Source organism: Pleuronectes platessa, chromosome 18, assembly GCF_947347685.1.
Source record: "Pleuronectes platessa chromosome 18, fPlePla1.1, whole genome shotgun sequence".
NCBI classification, from domain to species: Eukaryota; Metazoa; Chordata; class Actinopteri; order Pleuronectiformes; family Pleuronectidae; genus Pleuronectes; species Pleuronectes platessa.
Window position 1 is genome coordinate 13,960,278 of NC_070643.1, and position 14,339 is coordinate 13,974,616.

The following is a 14,339-nucleotide window of genomic DNA, read 5'->3' on the forward strand; positions in this document are numbered from 1 at the left end:
AATTGCGTCAAGCCATTTGATCTCGATAAACCTTTTCCACAGTCAAATTTGAAGTCGACAGACGATTGATGACATGTGCCTTGTGTGAGAGAATTGTGATAAGTTATGACACAGAAAGTCGTAGGTGTGAACGTATGTGCGTGTGCCACTGTGTAATAGCTAATAAAAGGATTCGTAGCTCAACAAACGGTTCGGTCATTTCGCAACGGGCCCTGGCTTCGCACAATTTTTACGAAAGTGAACAAATCTGCAAGATGTCAAGCGTGAAGGTCGAGTACAAGATTGCTTAATCAAAAAGTTTTTAATTGACTCACAAGTGGGCAGAAGTATATCCGCACAATTATTTTGTAAACTTAGGCTTGCTTTGGCTAAAAATGGCTTTACGGCCAAAGCTAGCTCCTTCAAGTTTTTCTGAAGTCAAAAAGTTTTAACTTTTGACGCTATGCTAGCCCAGCTACTTCCAACTGTAATTTCCACTCCCTCTCTGTTCAAAATGGTGGGTCGATGCTATAGGCTAACAAAATGGCATGAGATGACATCATGATTGAGGGACCGCCCATTTAGCTCAGTTACTCGACAGCTCATTGGTTTCCCTTGGTCACATGCCACGTGACATCCAGTAGGGGTCGCAGAAGCCACGCCCCCCGGCCTAGCCATTTGGTGTTAGAACCAAAAGCCCAATGGACAGGTGACATATCAGGTGACAGGCACCCAGTGGGGGATGAGAGGCATCACCTGGAGGACCCGGATGAGAGTAGGACGGTGGCGGCGGAGCAATAAAAAAGTTATGCCGTTTTTAGGCCGAGGCGCCTCCCATTGGTCAGTTTGTGCTGTATGCAAATGAGCCCGGCTACGTCAGATCCTGAACTTGTGCGCCATATTTTTTCCTCTCAATAGAGGAAGAAAGGGACAAAAGCGGCGGCGACATTAACGTTACATCGCAGGTGCTTCGTAAACCATCGCGCATTCTCCCGGAGGCGTGCGCGCGTGTGTGTGTGACCTGATGATGCTGCTCGGATGAGTGTGCGCGCGCGACGCAGCTTGTCGACACACACACACACACACACAGGCACACACACACAGGCACACACTCACACAGGCCGGTAGAAGTGGGGATCGGTGGAACCTGTCGGATCAACGCAAACGTTCACGGGAAATAAGACGAAGGTAAATATCCGTGCGGGGCTGAGGAGAAGGAGGAGAAATAGGAGGCGCGTCCCGATCACTGACCCGCTGCTGTGGTGACCCCAATGTGGGCAACACACGCTGACACACACTCACACAGCAGCGTTAGCACAGGGGTTTGACTGGGATCCCAACACACACCGTTAACTGGCTGCAAGTTCTCATCTTAGCTCAGTGAAGTGCGAGGTTTCATGTATTATTCACGTGGAGGGTCGTAGTGAAATCAGCTGTTGCACAACAACTGTTGTGTCACTGTGATTTGAACACAGGCATGTTGTGTTCTTTATTTATACAGGAAAGTGTGGGTCCGAATGAGGATGATGTTAATGCTGCAGTTTGTTATTTTATTACTTAATGATGGTGACTACAGTACACTGGTGATTTTACAGCATTTTGGACATTTAACAGCTATATTTCAAACTATTCTTAGATGAAATTCAAATTGATGTTGCCTTTTTGGTTTATTCAAACACACACACACATACACAACACAGAGCATGGATTATCTGACCTCAGCTCTTAACACTGATTGTGTCTCCTTCACCTTTTTGTTTCCAGTATTTTCCAATTTCCTGTTTTATTCTAGTCCTCCTTCACCGAGCAGCTGAATCTACAGCAGCGTCACAAGGTGTCAAATTAAGTTACCACACTGAACGAGTGGTTACCTTCCCATTACCCCGCGGTCAAATACATTTGAATGTAGATACATTATTTAGTAAACGTATATTTATCATAGCGTGGTTATAATTGTGTATTAATGCTCTGTCCCATTACAATTTGTGTCTTTTATCAGGCCTGTGAGGTAAAATGTATCAGGTTCCGGTGGGAAACATTGAGAAGATCCGAAAGGCGCGCAAGGCGGTGAAAAACATTCTTTCTGAGATTGGCCTGGAGGATTGTCAAAACCTGCTGCAGGTATGTAGAGTGGTTTTCAGGGTCCAGTTGTTTACAGATGAATAAAGGTAGGATGCCGAGTGCGGGTCAGAAATCACAGCAAATCTTAACCATCAGTATAAAAGAAAGTGACGGATGGTCACTTATCAATTAATGGAGATTTAGAGTTGAATTCTAATGACAGCTATTAATCCAATCTACTCTTATCCAATGGCAGCATCAACCACTTTACAGTATCAAAATAATATTCAGTTTAAAGTTAATTTCTTAGGGTATTTTGAGTTTGATTGTCTAATTACAACTACCAATCAGATTTAAATTTGATACATCAAAAGAAAGATGCTCACAGGGTTTTCTATTGGGTTGTTATGGCAACAGGAGGGGGGAGCTGGGGGATATGACGTCATGTCTACTGGGAGATTTTCCGTAGTATGCGTCTAATGTGGAGAATGTCACAAATCCATGAGCAGGACTAATCAACGGAGAGGTTGTGTTAATGTTAATATGATACTCGTCAGATATCTTCGTGTATTTTGATATTTCTGCATATTTTACTTCAGGCCATGCTATATGCCCCCCCCCCCCCCCCCCCCCCCCGTCTGTTGCTTTTAATTTTCCTTTATCAACCATTTTGAATGTTGGTTTGTCGCATGTTTTTCATTGTGCTGTTTCTTCCGCTGAATCATTGCTTGTGTTTACCGTGCAGAATCTTGATGAAATCCCCGAGACAAACCAAGATGAAGAGGACGTCTTCCAGGAAACGAAGTGGATCGACTTGACGGAGGGATACAGCACGAGGCTACGGAAGAAGGTGAGTGTGACACACATCCACAAAATATCACTCATGGCGGATTAGTTGCCAGATTGAGTAACTGTTAAATAATGGAAACCTCGTGTTAGTGGAGTATTTATTCCGTATTGTTAAAGATATGTAGGTTGGTTGGAATGTTAAAATTTGAACTTGGTTCACTGCGATATTGACCGAGTTCTCCTTTCTGCTCAGTGGCGCTATCGGTCCAGCTCTCTGTGCTGTAACCTCTGCAAGTACTCGTCCCAGAACATCTACAACTTCCGGAGCCATGTGTCCCGCTGCCATTTGTACGTCCAGTCCTTCTGCGCGCTGGCCCCCTGCTCCCAGTGCCTCTTCATCAGCCACCCCAAGGTCGTCAAGAGGCACATGCTGCTCTTCCACGCCAAACACGCCGCCCAGACCCAACCGGCGAGGGACCCGACTTTACCCACCCACCACGGGAACGAGAGGTATCAGTGTCGGAGATGTGGATTTCCGAACTCTTCGATCTTTGCGATAAAGAAGCACATCATTCTCAAGCACATGGAGAGTTTGGCGGAACAGTATATAGGTTATAGATTAAATATTCAAGCAAATACCTCTGTAAAGATCTACTGCTGCAAAGTGTGTAAGACGAACACGGGGAATCTCGACCAAATGCTGCATCACATGCTGGTGGAGCCGTCGCATTATTCGGTCAGCACACAAGTTCAGAGTCTGATTTACGAGAACAAGAACTACACCATCAAACCGACACCCAATGGAAATGGTCTGTTTCTGACGTTCCCAAATATCTCCCCCAAAATACAGCAAGCTCAAATATTCAACAGTAAGTCCTTGGTTTTACCAGCTAATGGCCAACCTACTGGGACTGTGGTGACATTACAGCAACTGCAAGGAGCTGCAAACACCGCAACTCTTTTCTGTACCCCTGGAACCAACCAAGCTTTCCTGCCCCCTCAAGCGTCGGCCCTGGTGCAGCTAGCTAGTGCCGAGGCCAAAGGTCTTCTCCAGCCTGGTGCCACGATATCGCTTCGAGGTACTTTACCCCACGGACAGTCCATGCTCCAGCTGCCCACAATGTCTACCGTGTCTCTGAAACAGGGGCAGATGGTTCTAGCTCAGGCTTCTGCTCAACCACATCAGAATCCACAAGCACAGCAGTTCCTGCTTCCGTCAGGGATGCAGGCCCACGTGGCAGCTGGAGCTGTACCCAAGGGTGCTGTGGTTGCACAAAACGCACCAACAAACCAAATCAACCTACAAGGCACCATGCTGACTTCACAGTCCCTGCTGAATCACCTGATTCCGACCGGCAACAGGGTGAACGGCATGCCCACGTACACGTTTGCTCCGCTGCAGGGAGCGATGCCCGTCTCGCAGAGCGCAAGTACCCCCCTCAAGGCCGTAGAGCAAACGAGTAACTCCGTACCACAGACTAAGAAATGGATTACCTGTCCCCTCTGTAATGAACTCTTTCCTTCCAACGTGTTTGACATTCACACAGAAGTCGCCCATCAGGCAAAATCCCCAACGTCCAAGTCCGAAAGTTTAGCAGCACGAGCGTTATTCCTTAAGAAAATGCCAGACAAAACTGTCAAATGTCTAACATGCAAAATCCTTCTCTCAGAGAAGAGCGTCTTCCAGCACCTGCTGCATGGCCTGCACTGTTTGTACTGCTCGGCCTTGTTCTACTCAATCAAACAACTGGCCGAGCATGTGAAGCAGCACAATCCCGCAAGCAAAGCATACTGTGATTTCCTGAGGGAGAAGTTCAGGGTCTACTCAAAAGGTGTCGGCGGAATCCTGTTCCCTTACTTTGACGTCTACACCACGGCGCCGAAAGAGATCCTCGGGGACGCGGAGGTCAACCTTGCCCTGGTGACAAGTTCGCTGGACCTGATCTTCTTTAAGTTGCAGCCGAGCAGCCAATCAGAACTCTGTTCAGCTCCCGTGAAAATCAACAGCATGTACTGTCCCTTCTGTGACGAAAAGTTCCCGAATGAATCCAAACACCTGCAGCATCTGAAACAGAAACACTTTGTTGCTCCTACTATCCACGCCATCCTCAAGACAGAGGCTTTCAAGTGCATATACTGCAATGGAGTGTACACAGGGAAGGTCACCCAGCAGGCGGTGATGCTCCACATTCAGCGATGCCGGTGTTCACCAAAACAACCACAGCCACCCAAACCTACCGCAGCACCGCCGCCGCCACAGCAGCAGCCTCAGCAGCCTCCAAAACCGGCTCAGCAGATCCTTCAGCCGTCCGGGCTATACTTTGTCCAAATGCCACAAGGGATGACTATGACACAGGCTCCAGCCACTATAACTCCAACTCGTGCGATCCGACCTGCACCTGTGGAAACCACAGAGGAGCAGCAGTCCAAGAAGCGGCTGGAGGCTGCGCTGAAGCAGGCCACCGAGGACAACAAACGAGAACGAGAGGTCAGGGCGGCCATGCGCAAGAAGCGGGAGCAGGAAAGGCTGTTGCCTCCGAAGCCCTCCGAGCCCGAGGTCCAGAGCGACCCTACGGTGAAGCTGGTTCTGGAGCCGACCCCGGTCGAGCGCCGCGGCGTTGACGAGCGCAGAGACTTCATATCGAAATACTTCAACGCGAACCCGTACGCCACCCGAGCGGAGACGGAGGAGCTGTGCAGGAGGCTTTCCCTCACCAAGCCGGAGCTGGTGGCCCTCTTCAGCAAGAAGCGCAGCAAGTGCATGAAAAGCCTCAAGAGGAACACCGGGGCCATTCTCCTGGGCTTCAACATGACCGAAGTGAGGAAACTCAAGCACAACCTGCTCTTCCCAAAGCTGCGGCCCGCCGAGTCCACAGAGCAGCCGCACAGCGATAGAGCGGCGCCGTCGGACAGTGAGGACGCAGCGGAACCGATGGATGTGAGCGGGAAGGAGAAAGCTGCGGGGGAGGAGGAGTCGATGGAATGAGTTCAGAAAAGGACTCGGAAGCCGACCCCTCTGATTGGACTCTGGTACTTTACCGATGGCCTTTTGTGTTGAAAGTCACTGGAGGAGTTGATCCTGGTGCGGATACAGTGTATTCCCGAACGCACACCTGAGCAGTTTCTTCAAGTAGCCGTCAGTCTTAGTGTTTCATTTGACTTTAGAATGTTGTCAGTGGCCCATAACATTATTTCCACATAAACACGGTCATGGTCTGATACTCCCTGATATATAATATATATATACAAGCATATTGAAGAAACAGGTTTATCATGGTGCAGATCGCTGAGCTGCAATACCGCATTCAATCTACTGACTACGACATAATCACTGACTTGTGCCTGGTAGCTGCTTTTTTCACCCTTTTATTTAAACCCCTTTGTATAAAAAGTGTGATTTCAGTTATTATCTTCTAATATTAAAATTTAAGTGCACACCTCCATGTAGAGTTCAGTTATTTGGCTTTTCCTTTTGACCATTTTTGTAACATACTGGACCTATTTCATTCATGTGCACGGCTTTATTGTTATTGTTTCTTCACAGTTTCCCTCTTTGTATTGAGTTTAAGGAGGAAATTTGTTTTGCTCACCAGCTCACACAAACTGTTAAGGTGGACGTTCTCTCTCGATTCCCAGAACACTCGGTTATTACTATTATTAATCTCAATTGAATCATGTCGCTTGACTGAACTTTCCTTTTTTTTGGGACTGTTGGGTGAAATCTTCATTTGTGCCATTGTGAAGTCCACAAATTTGCATATATTATCCTTTAGATTCAACAGAACATAAATGTTATCGAGTGTGGATTCTTTCACCGTAAATCTTCTGTTCTCCCGGTTTAAAAAAAAAAACTGAGAGGTTCAAAAGTGTAGGGAGAGGTCAAATTTCTCATACTGTCCAAGACCACTGTGTTGTAAAAAAAATAAAGTGGCTCCTTTTTACATGAATCATTCATTTCTTTTTGTTTTCCACTTGTGTTTAAATATTTGTTTTACTCAGGCTGTGTTAAAGCCCTCAAATGTATCTTTAACATGAGGTTGACTGCAAATTGTTTAAGACTTCAGGCCACTCTCAATGCATTTATCGGCAGGAACAAACAATACAACGAATCACTAGGGGCCACTTGAAGAGGGAGAATCTGAGTTTAAAGTCATATGAGTAAACCAATATTTCAACGTTAATATTGTGATATTGCGAGAATAAAGTTATAATTTCAGGAAACGTGTCATTTTAGAGGGGAAATATCAGAAGATCAGTTAATAATACTCTACACATTCCTCATTTAAAGTTATACTGTAGGATAGGGTTCACAAATAACCTATTGGCTCATCAACAGCAAATTATCATACATTTCAGGACTTTGAAAGATGAATTACAACTTTTTTCTCGTAAAATGATGACTTAATTATTACAATGACCTTTTTAGGTAATAATACTTAATTATAAACATGTTTTTAATTCTCTTTTTTTCAATATGACCTTAATACCGAACAGAAAGACAAAATAAAGTCAGTGCAATAAGAAGCTGGCACCAGTGAGGTGTTAAAGTTCTTAGTGTGTTTAATATTCTCCTGAGAAACCTCTACTACTTACACCTCATTCAGTTTCATTCAGTTCAATCACCCATTATCTCAGCTCTCAAATAAAAAATTCATGCGTCACCATAAGTTTCAGAAAGATACAGAATTAGGTGTGTGTTGGGTCCAGCCAAATGTCTCATTTTTAGCAGCATGCATTATTGTCCTCAGGCCAAAGTGCTACATCTGGTCTTGACCTAGAATAGTAGTTTGACAACAACAAAAATCTAAAATCCAGGTCCACTTCCTAGCTTTTTCCACATTCTTATAGCCTTCATCACTTCTACATTTTACATCATTATTACTTCATTTTAAGTTTACGTATGTCATGATGAAGACCAATAAGATATGGTTGAAAGCCCCAGAATCTGTTCTGAGGTGAACCTCGAGACCACAAGGTCCCTTCATTAGCTCTTCTTCTTTCCCCCGAAGCCAAAGAGTCAACTTTTAAAAAGGTTCTTCCGCAGCAGTTCGGATTTCATCGAGGACCGAGGGGCCACTGTAGTTGTTGGTTTGAATCCACTCCAGGCTCTTCCTGTACTGCTCTGGGAGGCCGTTCTGCTCCGCACCCAGACACACCACCTGATCATGAAACACAGCCAGAGGGACGTTTGGTAAATAAAGTGATTAAAAAGGTCCAACTGGTTAGCAAAGCTGTTTTCAGACACAAACTTTGGAAATGTCTTGACAATTTGTTGCGGACAATTTCCAGAGTTAGTCTTTCACACGTGAAGAGCGCAGCATGAGATTGTCACAGTTGGATGCGTTCACAACAGCAGGAAATTGTCCAGAACATTCAGGCAAGGGGCGGGGGGGGGGGGGGGGGGGGGGAGACATGACGCATTAAGTCCGCTAAAGAAATCACATGTTTTTGTTTGAAGCACATCTGCCCCTATCACCAAAAGCTTTCCGATCTGTTGTATTTCCAAGTTGACCTCCTTGTCTGGTTCTTCCATCTTTCTCATCATTCTGCTTTTTTACATACAGACCTTTGGGGAAAATGTCGGGATAAAAGTCTGGATGTCAGTGTTCAGGTCTGAAAGCAGCTCAGGTCATCTGTAACACGTCATCACATACAAGTACGGGGTCTCTGAACCTGTGTTCTGTGGCCACAAACCTGTTTGTACTGAGGGGAGGGGGGGCAGGCGTGGAAATTGTTCATCTGGTACGTCCTGCAGAGCATCGGCCCTTTGTCTGTCTCCACGGAAACGTTGAGTGGCGAGTACATCCCCTTGCTCACTCCTTCCTGGCTGAGGTCACAGAAAAAAGAAACATGCAGCGTCACTTATTATGACAAATATCAGCCGTCGGACTGATGTAGCAGCTGTGTTTGGATGTGTGTGTGTGTGTGTGTGTGTGTGTGTGTCTCACTTGTCAAGACTCCTGAGGTTTTCATCGCTCATAGACCAGATCACCCCCCACACATCGGCGCCCGGACAGAACTCGATGGTGGCCACTCCGCCGTGCCATTTGTTGTCCACATGTTCATTCCACAGGCCAAAGCTCAACTTGTAGTCCTGTACACACACACACGCACACAGGCACACAACACACACGCACACATTTCATAGTTAACTTTCACTGTCATTCATTTCCTGGAGACTTTCTATAACCATAACCACTACTCGCCTAAATCCTAAACTTCCCAAAATCTGCTTTTTCCCAATTGGGGAGAGTTTCTATCTCGAATTGGACAAGCTGCCCTCAACTGGTCTTTACTCTGACAAAGGTGACCTGTGACAAAGACAGACAGACACACACACACACACACACGGGGGGACAAAAGGCTGGGATGTGTGCATTTTAGACATAATGCCTTTTATTCCGATGTAGATGCAAAGAGCTGCCATGTTTGTGTTTTCAGCCGAGTCCCAGCAGGACGGTTCTGCTGTTGGTCCCAGGCCCTGTTGTTGCAGCCGGTTTAATGGGGGGAGACAATAACTACATCATAATAAATAAATGAGAGGCACTGTTTATTATTCTATTCTATTATTATGTTAATTTATTTGACAAGGGGAATTCTCATCAATCAACAGACTGATACAGCCAGCTGATTGGTCAGTGCAGAGCGGGGTGGATGGTCTGGGGTAGTAAGGTTCAACCATGTCCTGGCTTGGACTGGGCCCGATCCCCTGGCAGCATGGTACACGAGTACTGGTGTCCTGAAGCGGATGCACGCAGCCACTGGTAACCAGTGAAGGGAGCGGAGGAGTGTGAGATAACTGAGGTGTGTTGAAGACCAGTCGAGCTGTTGCATTCTGGGAGAAAAACAAATCCGCGCTCACTGCTCGTGCTTCCTGATTCGTTAAGTACCGACAGTGTGTTAGACAGGTGCTGTTCTAGCGACCAGAGGACGTCATAGAACAATGTGACATAAAAACTAAAACAACAGTTTCAATATCTAGGATGTGACACAGACATAAAAAATATATAATTATTATATTTTTGACTATCTTAGCAATTACATGTTATTACAGAAAGTTATGAAGTGTGTTATGTAATTGTCATGCTGCGTTCATGTTCCGTCGGTTAAACGGGTGCTGTTCCGGCGACCAGAGAATATAAATTATTAATGTTAATTATTCCAACCGGAACGGTTGATTTGATTTGTGCCCTATTTTTCAGGGTTAGCGGTAGAAGACGAGAACACAAGAGGAGCTCGTCGCTCCTGGAGTAAAAGGCGATTTGAACAAAGCAGCGCTCGGTTACCTTGAGTCGAGCGGTAGAGCAGAACATGGCCGAGGGGTTCTGCAGCTTCAGCCTCTGCCGCAACAAGTTGCTCCCGAAGGCGAAATACATGAACTGACCGAAAGCGGCCATGTCGGTGTTTGTCCTCAGCTTGGTGACAGACAGGATGTGTTGAGGACCGTCCATGACTGTGTCTGTTTTCTGATCTGCCCGGAGAGACCGGTCATCTACATAGGACTACAACTCCCAGCAGCCCCACGACCACACCGTCTTTTAAACCTGTCAGCCAATCACAGGATAGAGTCACTGCCGACTGTAGGTGGAGCTTTAGCACTAAACTTACGTCGAATTTAAATATTGATATTTTCATTATACAACTTATTATTCCGATCATTTTTCTTTTGTTCCCCATAAAACTTAATTGAAAAATTCTGAATATTTACTTACAATATAAATATGTAAATTACACGTTGTGTATATATCACTGCTCTGTGTGTCCTGCACCAGATGGGTTAAAAGCAGAGGTTAAATTTCCCTACAATTGCATGAGTGTGCCTGTGCATGTGTTTGGGATAAATAAATGTATCTTAATCTTAATATCATTTTATCTATGAAGTGGTTCAATTTTATAGTTTCTACATATTGCTTATAAGTGTGCCTGATTCCTTACTACTGTTACACTGGAATTTCCCAGTTTGAGATCAATAAAATATAAAGAACTTTTGAAAACCATAAGGGATGAAATTTAGAGGCTTTGTCCTTCAGATTAAATGTTTAGATTCCTTAAAACCCAGTGAAAACCCTTATTACCAAATATTTTAAATACAAACAGTGAATAAACTCATCTACATTTTTTATGGTCATAGGTTTCTGATTATGACCATATAGACATTTAACAATGCACATATTACGTTTTAGGATTCAACCATCATTGTGGTCACAATGAATGATGGTAAACATGTACGGTAGCTCCTGATGAGTTCAGTTCATTTTAACCAACATTACACAGCTATTTTTTATCCCTTTGACATTTTCCCAGTTTTTGTAGCATTACTCATGGAAAACATTTCTATTCAAAAGACACTTTATTTAATGTAATCAAAACGTTTAGAAAACAAAAGTATTTGACTGGATAACAAAACACCCAGTCAACAATGCTGCAATAACGCCCACAGTCCAGTTGATCCTCTTCATATGAAGCACTTTTAATATACAAAAAGGAAAAATAAAGAAAAGACACTGATATTCAAAAAAAGGTTTCCTCTGAGAAAAAAGATCCTGTACAAACAGCTGGGAGGTGGAAAGCAACTGTACAGCCCGGTGCTCATCTCCTTGGACCGCCTCTGCCTCGTCCCCTTCCTCTGCCGCGGCCTCGTCCTCTGCCTCGTCCACGGCCAGCCACTAAAAGACAAGCCAGTAAACAGTCAGCACACCTATCAACCTTTCACCAGCATATCAAATAAATATATCGATGTGGACCAGTTAACGTTTAGACCACAGCAATGACAAACTAGATACCAGGGCCAATGATTCTCTAAACTAACAAACACAAAGTGTTGCACTGAATACAAAGACCCCAGTGATGGTGGGTTCTTCTCATGCTTTTGTTGGCCTGTGTCGTTTCTGCCACACTCACCAGCTTCCCTCTTCTTGGACTTGACCTTGGGCTCGATGTCGACCAGCAGGGTGTCCAGTGGGAGACTGTCAGGCAGGATGAAGTAGCGAATGTTGTTGCCACGGATACTAAGGGACTCGAGCTGAGTGGGCTCCCTGTTTTTCAGAGTCATTTTCACGGCCTTCAGGTGAGTGTTCATGCTAACGTCCACACCTGAATGAGAAACAGAAGAGGGTCAAACATGTGACATATTCTCTGCATTGACACGAATCCTTTGATTACAAAGTAGCTGTTCAATGAAGAGTAATAAAATGACTACTGTGTTCTACTTCAGTTGTTTGACAGACCGGAGACATTATGAAGGGGGAAAACACAGTTTAAAACAGCAGATTGTGGTTGTATGACACATATCCCGACTCTCTTCCCAAAATGCCCTCATCTGCTTTACAACCGCCAAACCAGGAAACACATCAAGCCAATGGTGTTAAAGCACTACTGCAAATACAATGTTGAGCTTTAAGCATGAAATGACAAACAATTGAAAGCAAACTAGTCAAACTTGTTGATGCATAACATATAATATTGGACAGTGCATCCACTCTAGTTACATGCTCCAGTGAGTCAATGAATTCAGCGGTTAAAGATTACATGAAACATTACAAATGCATAATATGAGTGTAAGCTGGAAACAAGGGTCTTACACTGTATTTTGGGACAGAGTCTTACTTTTTTAATGCTTTTTATTATATCTGGATAGTGATTTCACATTGTATAGACTCATTGCCTGAGTATATACCGCATATTCATCTCTTTATGTCCCACTGACTGTTGAACATTCAGTTAGATATGAGCCAGGTTCTCTCAGGGAGTTGACAGATAAATCAATAAGGAGAAACAGTACGAGTTCAGCTATATTGACTCACATTATGAATGAACGTAGGAAAGTGGTGAATATGGAACACAGCAAAGACTCTGCAGAGTAACTGAGCTGCATTTCTTTACCCATGTTTGCCTTAAAGAAGTTTTAAGGGATGGCAGAATTGGGCGATGAAAAAAAGAAAGAAAGCATATCGCGATAATTGTTTTCATATCAGTCGATATATATTGCGATATAAATCAAATCAGCTTTATAAGAAAACTGCTGATTTCATATTAATCATCCCAGCCTTTAAATTAGACTTGAAACAAGGACATTTACATGACGCTTTTAGCCGAAGTGTCGGCTGTGATCCAAGCATGAATGCAGCTCCTCAGAAGGACAATCAGAGGACATTTAGGTTAACATGGTGTAAATTACCGTATGTAATTTGAATGTCGGAGTTTATAGACACTGAGATGACACCACAGGAGCAGTATGGATGCATTTTAAGTTTGGTTTAGTGGTGAATAGATTGAGAGCTTTCATTTTAGGGTGAACTATCTATTTAAATCTAAACATCACATCATTATCATTACAACTACGTGAGCAGGATACTCGTGTTTGCATGCATAACATTTAGGTATTGCATATGAATATCATTAAAAAAAGATAACTCGAGTCAATACGTCCCAACTCTGCAGATAAAGTTTGTAAAGACCAACACATCTTCGTGCTACAGGAAGCTCCTCTCACCTGTGATGGTGCCGTGGACCTGGGTTCCATTCTTCAGTTCGATAGTGACCGTCTCATGGCTGAGTTTCATCAAAAACCTGCGAGGTGAATCATCGAATGAGAACACAACACAACTCTGTTCTCAACTCCATGGAGTTTAACCTGAGGGCAGCTACTGTTAGCCGTTAGCCTCGGAGAGCTAGCAGCACCAAAACAATGGCGCACACAGGCGAAGCGGGGCCTACATTAAATATAAACAAAGAGCTACAACTTCTTTGAGAAGTCACATTGATAAATAAAAACATGCTCAATAAAAGTTAAAGTTAAGTTTAAAGCCAACAGGAGATCCGGCCTACAAGTGATTTAACGCTTCGTGTCGATGCTAATTTAAGCTAGTTAACAAACACAACTGCTGAGATAAGATAGTGGCTCGATAATTGATAAAAACACAATGCATGTGTGAGTCTGCGTGTGTCTGCAGGTGTGTAACTATGCGTTTTAGCAGTGGGGTTGATTTGGAGCCTGGAGCTCAGCGGGGAGCGGCGGAGAGGAGCCCGGGACCAGCCTCCATTCATTCCGCTTCCCGCCTCACTCAAACATCCGCATCCATCCCGCGGCCTCTCGGCACTTTTCTCCATTTTTAACCCTGGAGCTGCACAGACCGAATCTCCCCGTGTCCACGTACCTGACGAGTTTCATGATGGCGACGGACTGAGACAACGAATCCTCCACCGATGAGAAAAAAATTACGGCGCAGTTTTTACACTCGGGCCGCTGTCGTATTGTTCACGTTTCCGTCGCGGGGCTGTGACGTAAATACAGCGAGCCGAGGAAGAGCAGGCGTATCGTCGGCCCGACCGGACCGCACCGCCGCCTACTGGTGGGGTCAGGAATTTTTACCACCATTTTCTTCACAACTACTATATATTGGATTCATAACTATATTTTGCCTGTTTCAATACTTAAAGATCCTGTAACTCTGCAGAAATATTATGAAAACACACATGATCACACTTAGTATAAGGGGTCACCCCGAATC

The 14,339-nt window shown here is 44.6% G+C and overlaps 3 protein-coding genes across 3 annotated transcripts; 1 reads left to right on the forward strand and 2 right to left on the reverse strand.

Moving 5' to 3' along the window:
- The first annotated feature begins 880 nt into the window (after nucleotides 1–880).
- adnp2b (ADNP homeobox 2b) lies at nucleotides 881–6,768 on the forward strand. The gene is made up of 4 exons (XM_053447188.1): nucleotides 881–1,167; nucleotides 1,979–2,100; nucleotides 2,786–2,890; nucleotides 3,083–6,768. Exons 2-4 carry the CDS (start codon nucleotides 1,993–1,995, stop codon nucleotides 5,813–5,815), a joined length of 2,946 nt encoding a protein of 981 aa, XP_053303163.1. The 5' UTR covers nucleotides 881–1,167; nucleotides 1,979–1,992; the 3' UTR covers nucleotides 5,816–6,768.
- Nucleotides 6,769–7,371: 603 nt separating this feature from the next.
- ggcta (gamma-glutamylcyclotransferase a) lies at nucleotides 7,372–10,360 on the reverse strand. The gene is made up of 4 exons (XM_053447189.1): nucleotides 10,116–10,360; nucleotides 8,778–8,923; nucleotides 8,524–8,656; nucleotides 7,372–7,988 (listed from the first exon to the last, which is right to left on the reverse strand). The coding sequence occupies exons 1-4, from the start codon at nucleotides 10,278–10,280 to the stop codon at nucleotides 7,854–7,856; spliced, it is 579 nt and encodes a 192-aa protein (XP_053303164.1). The 5' UTR covers nucleotides 10,281–10,360; the 3' UTR covers nucleotides 7,372–7,853.
- Nucleotides 10,361–11,160: 800 nt separating this feature from the next.
- On the reverse strand, nucleotides 11,161–14,123 carry snrpd1 (small nuclear ribonucleoprotein D1 polypeptide). Its single transcript, XM_053446751.1, has 4 exons — nucleotides 13,986–14,123; nucleotides 13,322–13,398; nucleotides 11,731–11,922; nucleotides 11,161–11,495 (listed from the first exon to the last, which is right to left on the reverse strand). Exons 1-4 carry the CDS (start codon nucleotides 13,997–13,999, stop codon nucleotides 11,419–11,421), a joined length of 360 nt encoding a protein of 119 aa, XP_053302726.1. The 5' UTR covers nucleotides 14,000–14,123; the 3' UTR covers nucleotides 11,161–11,418.
- Nucleotides 14,124–14,339: the final 216 nt, after the last annotated feature.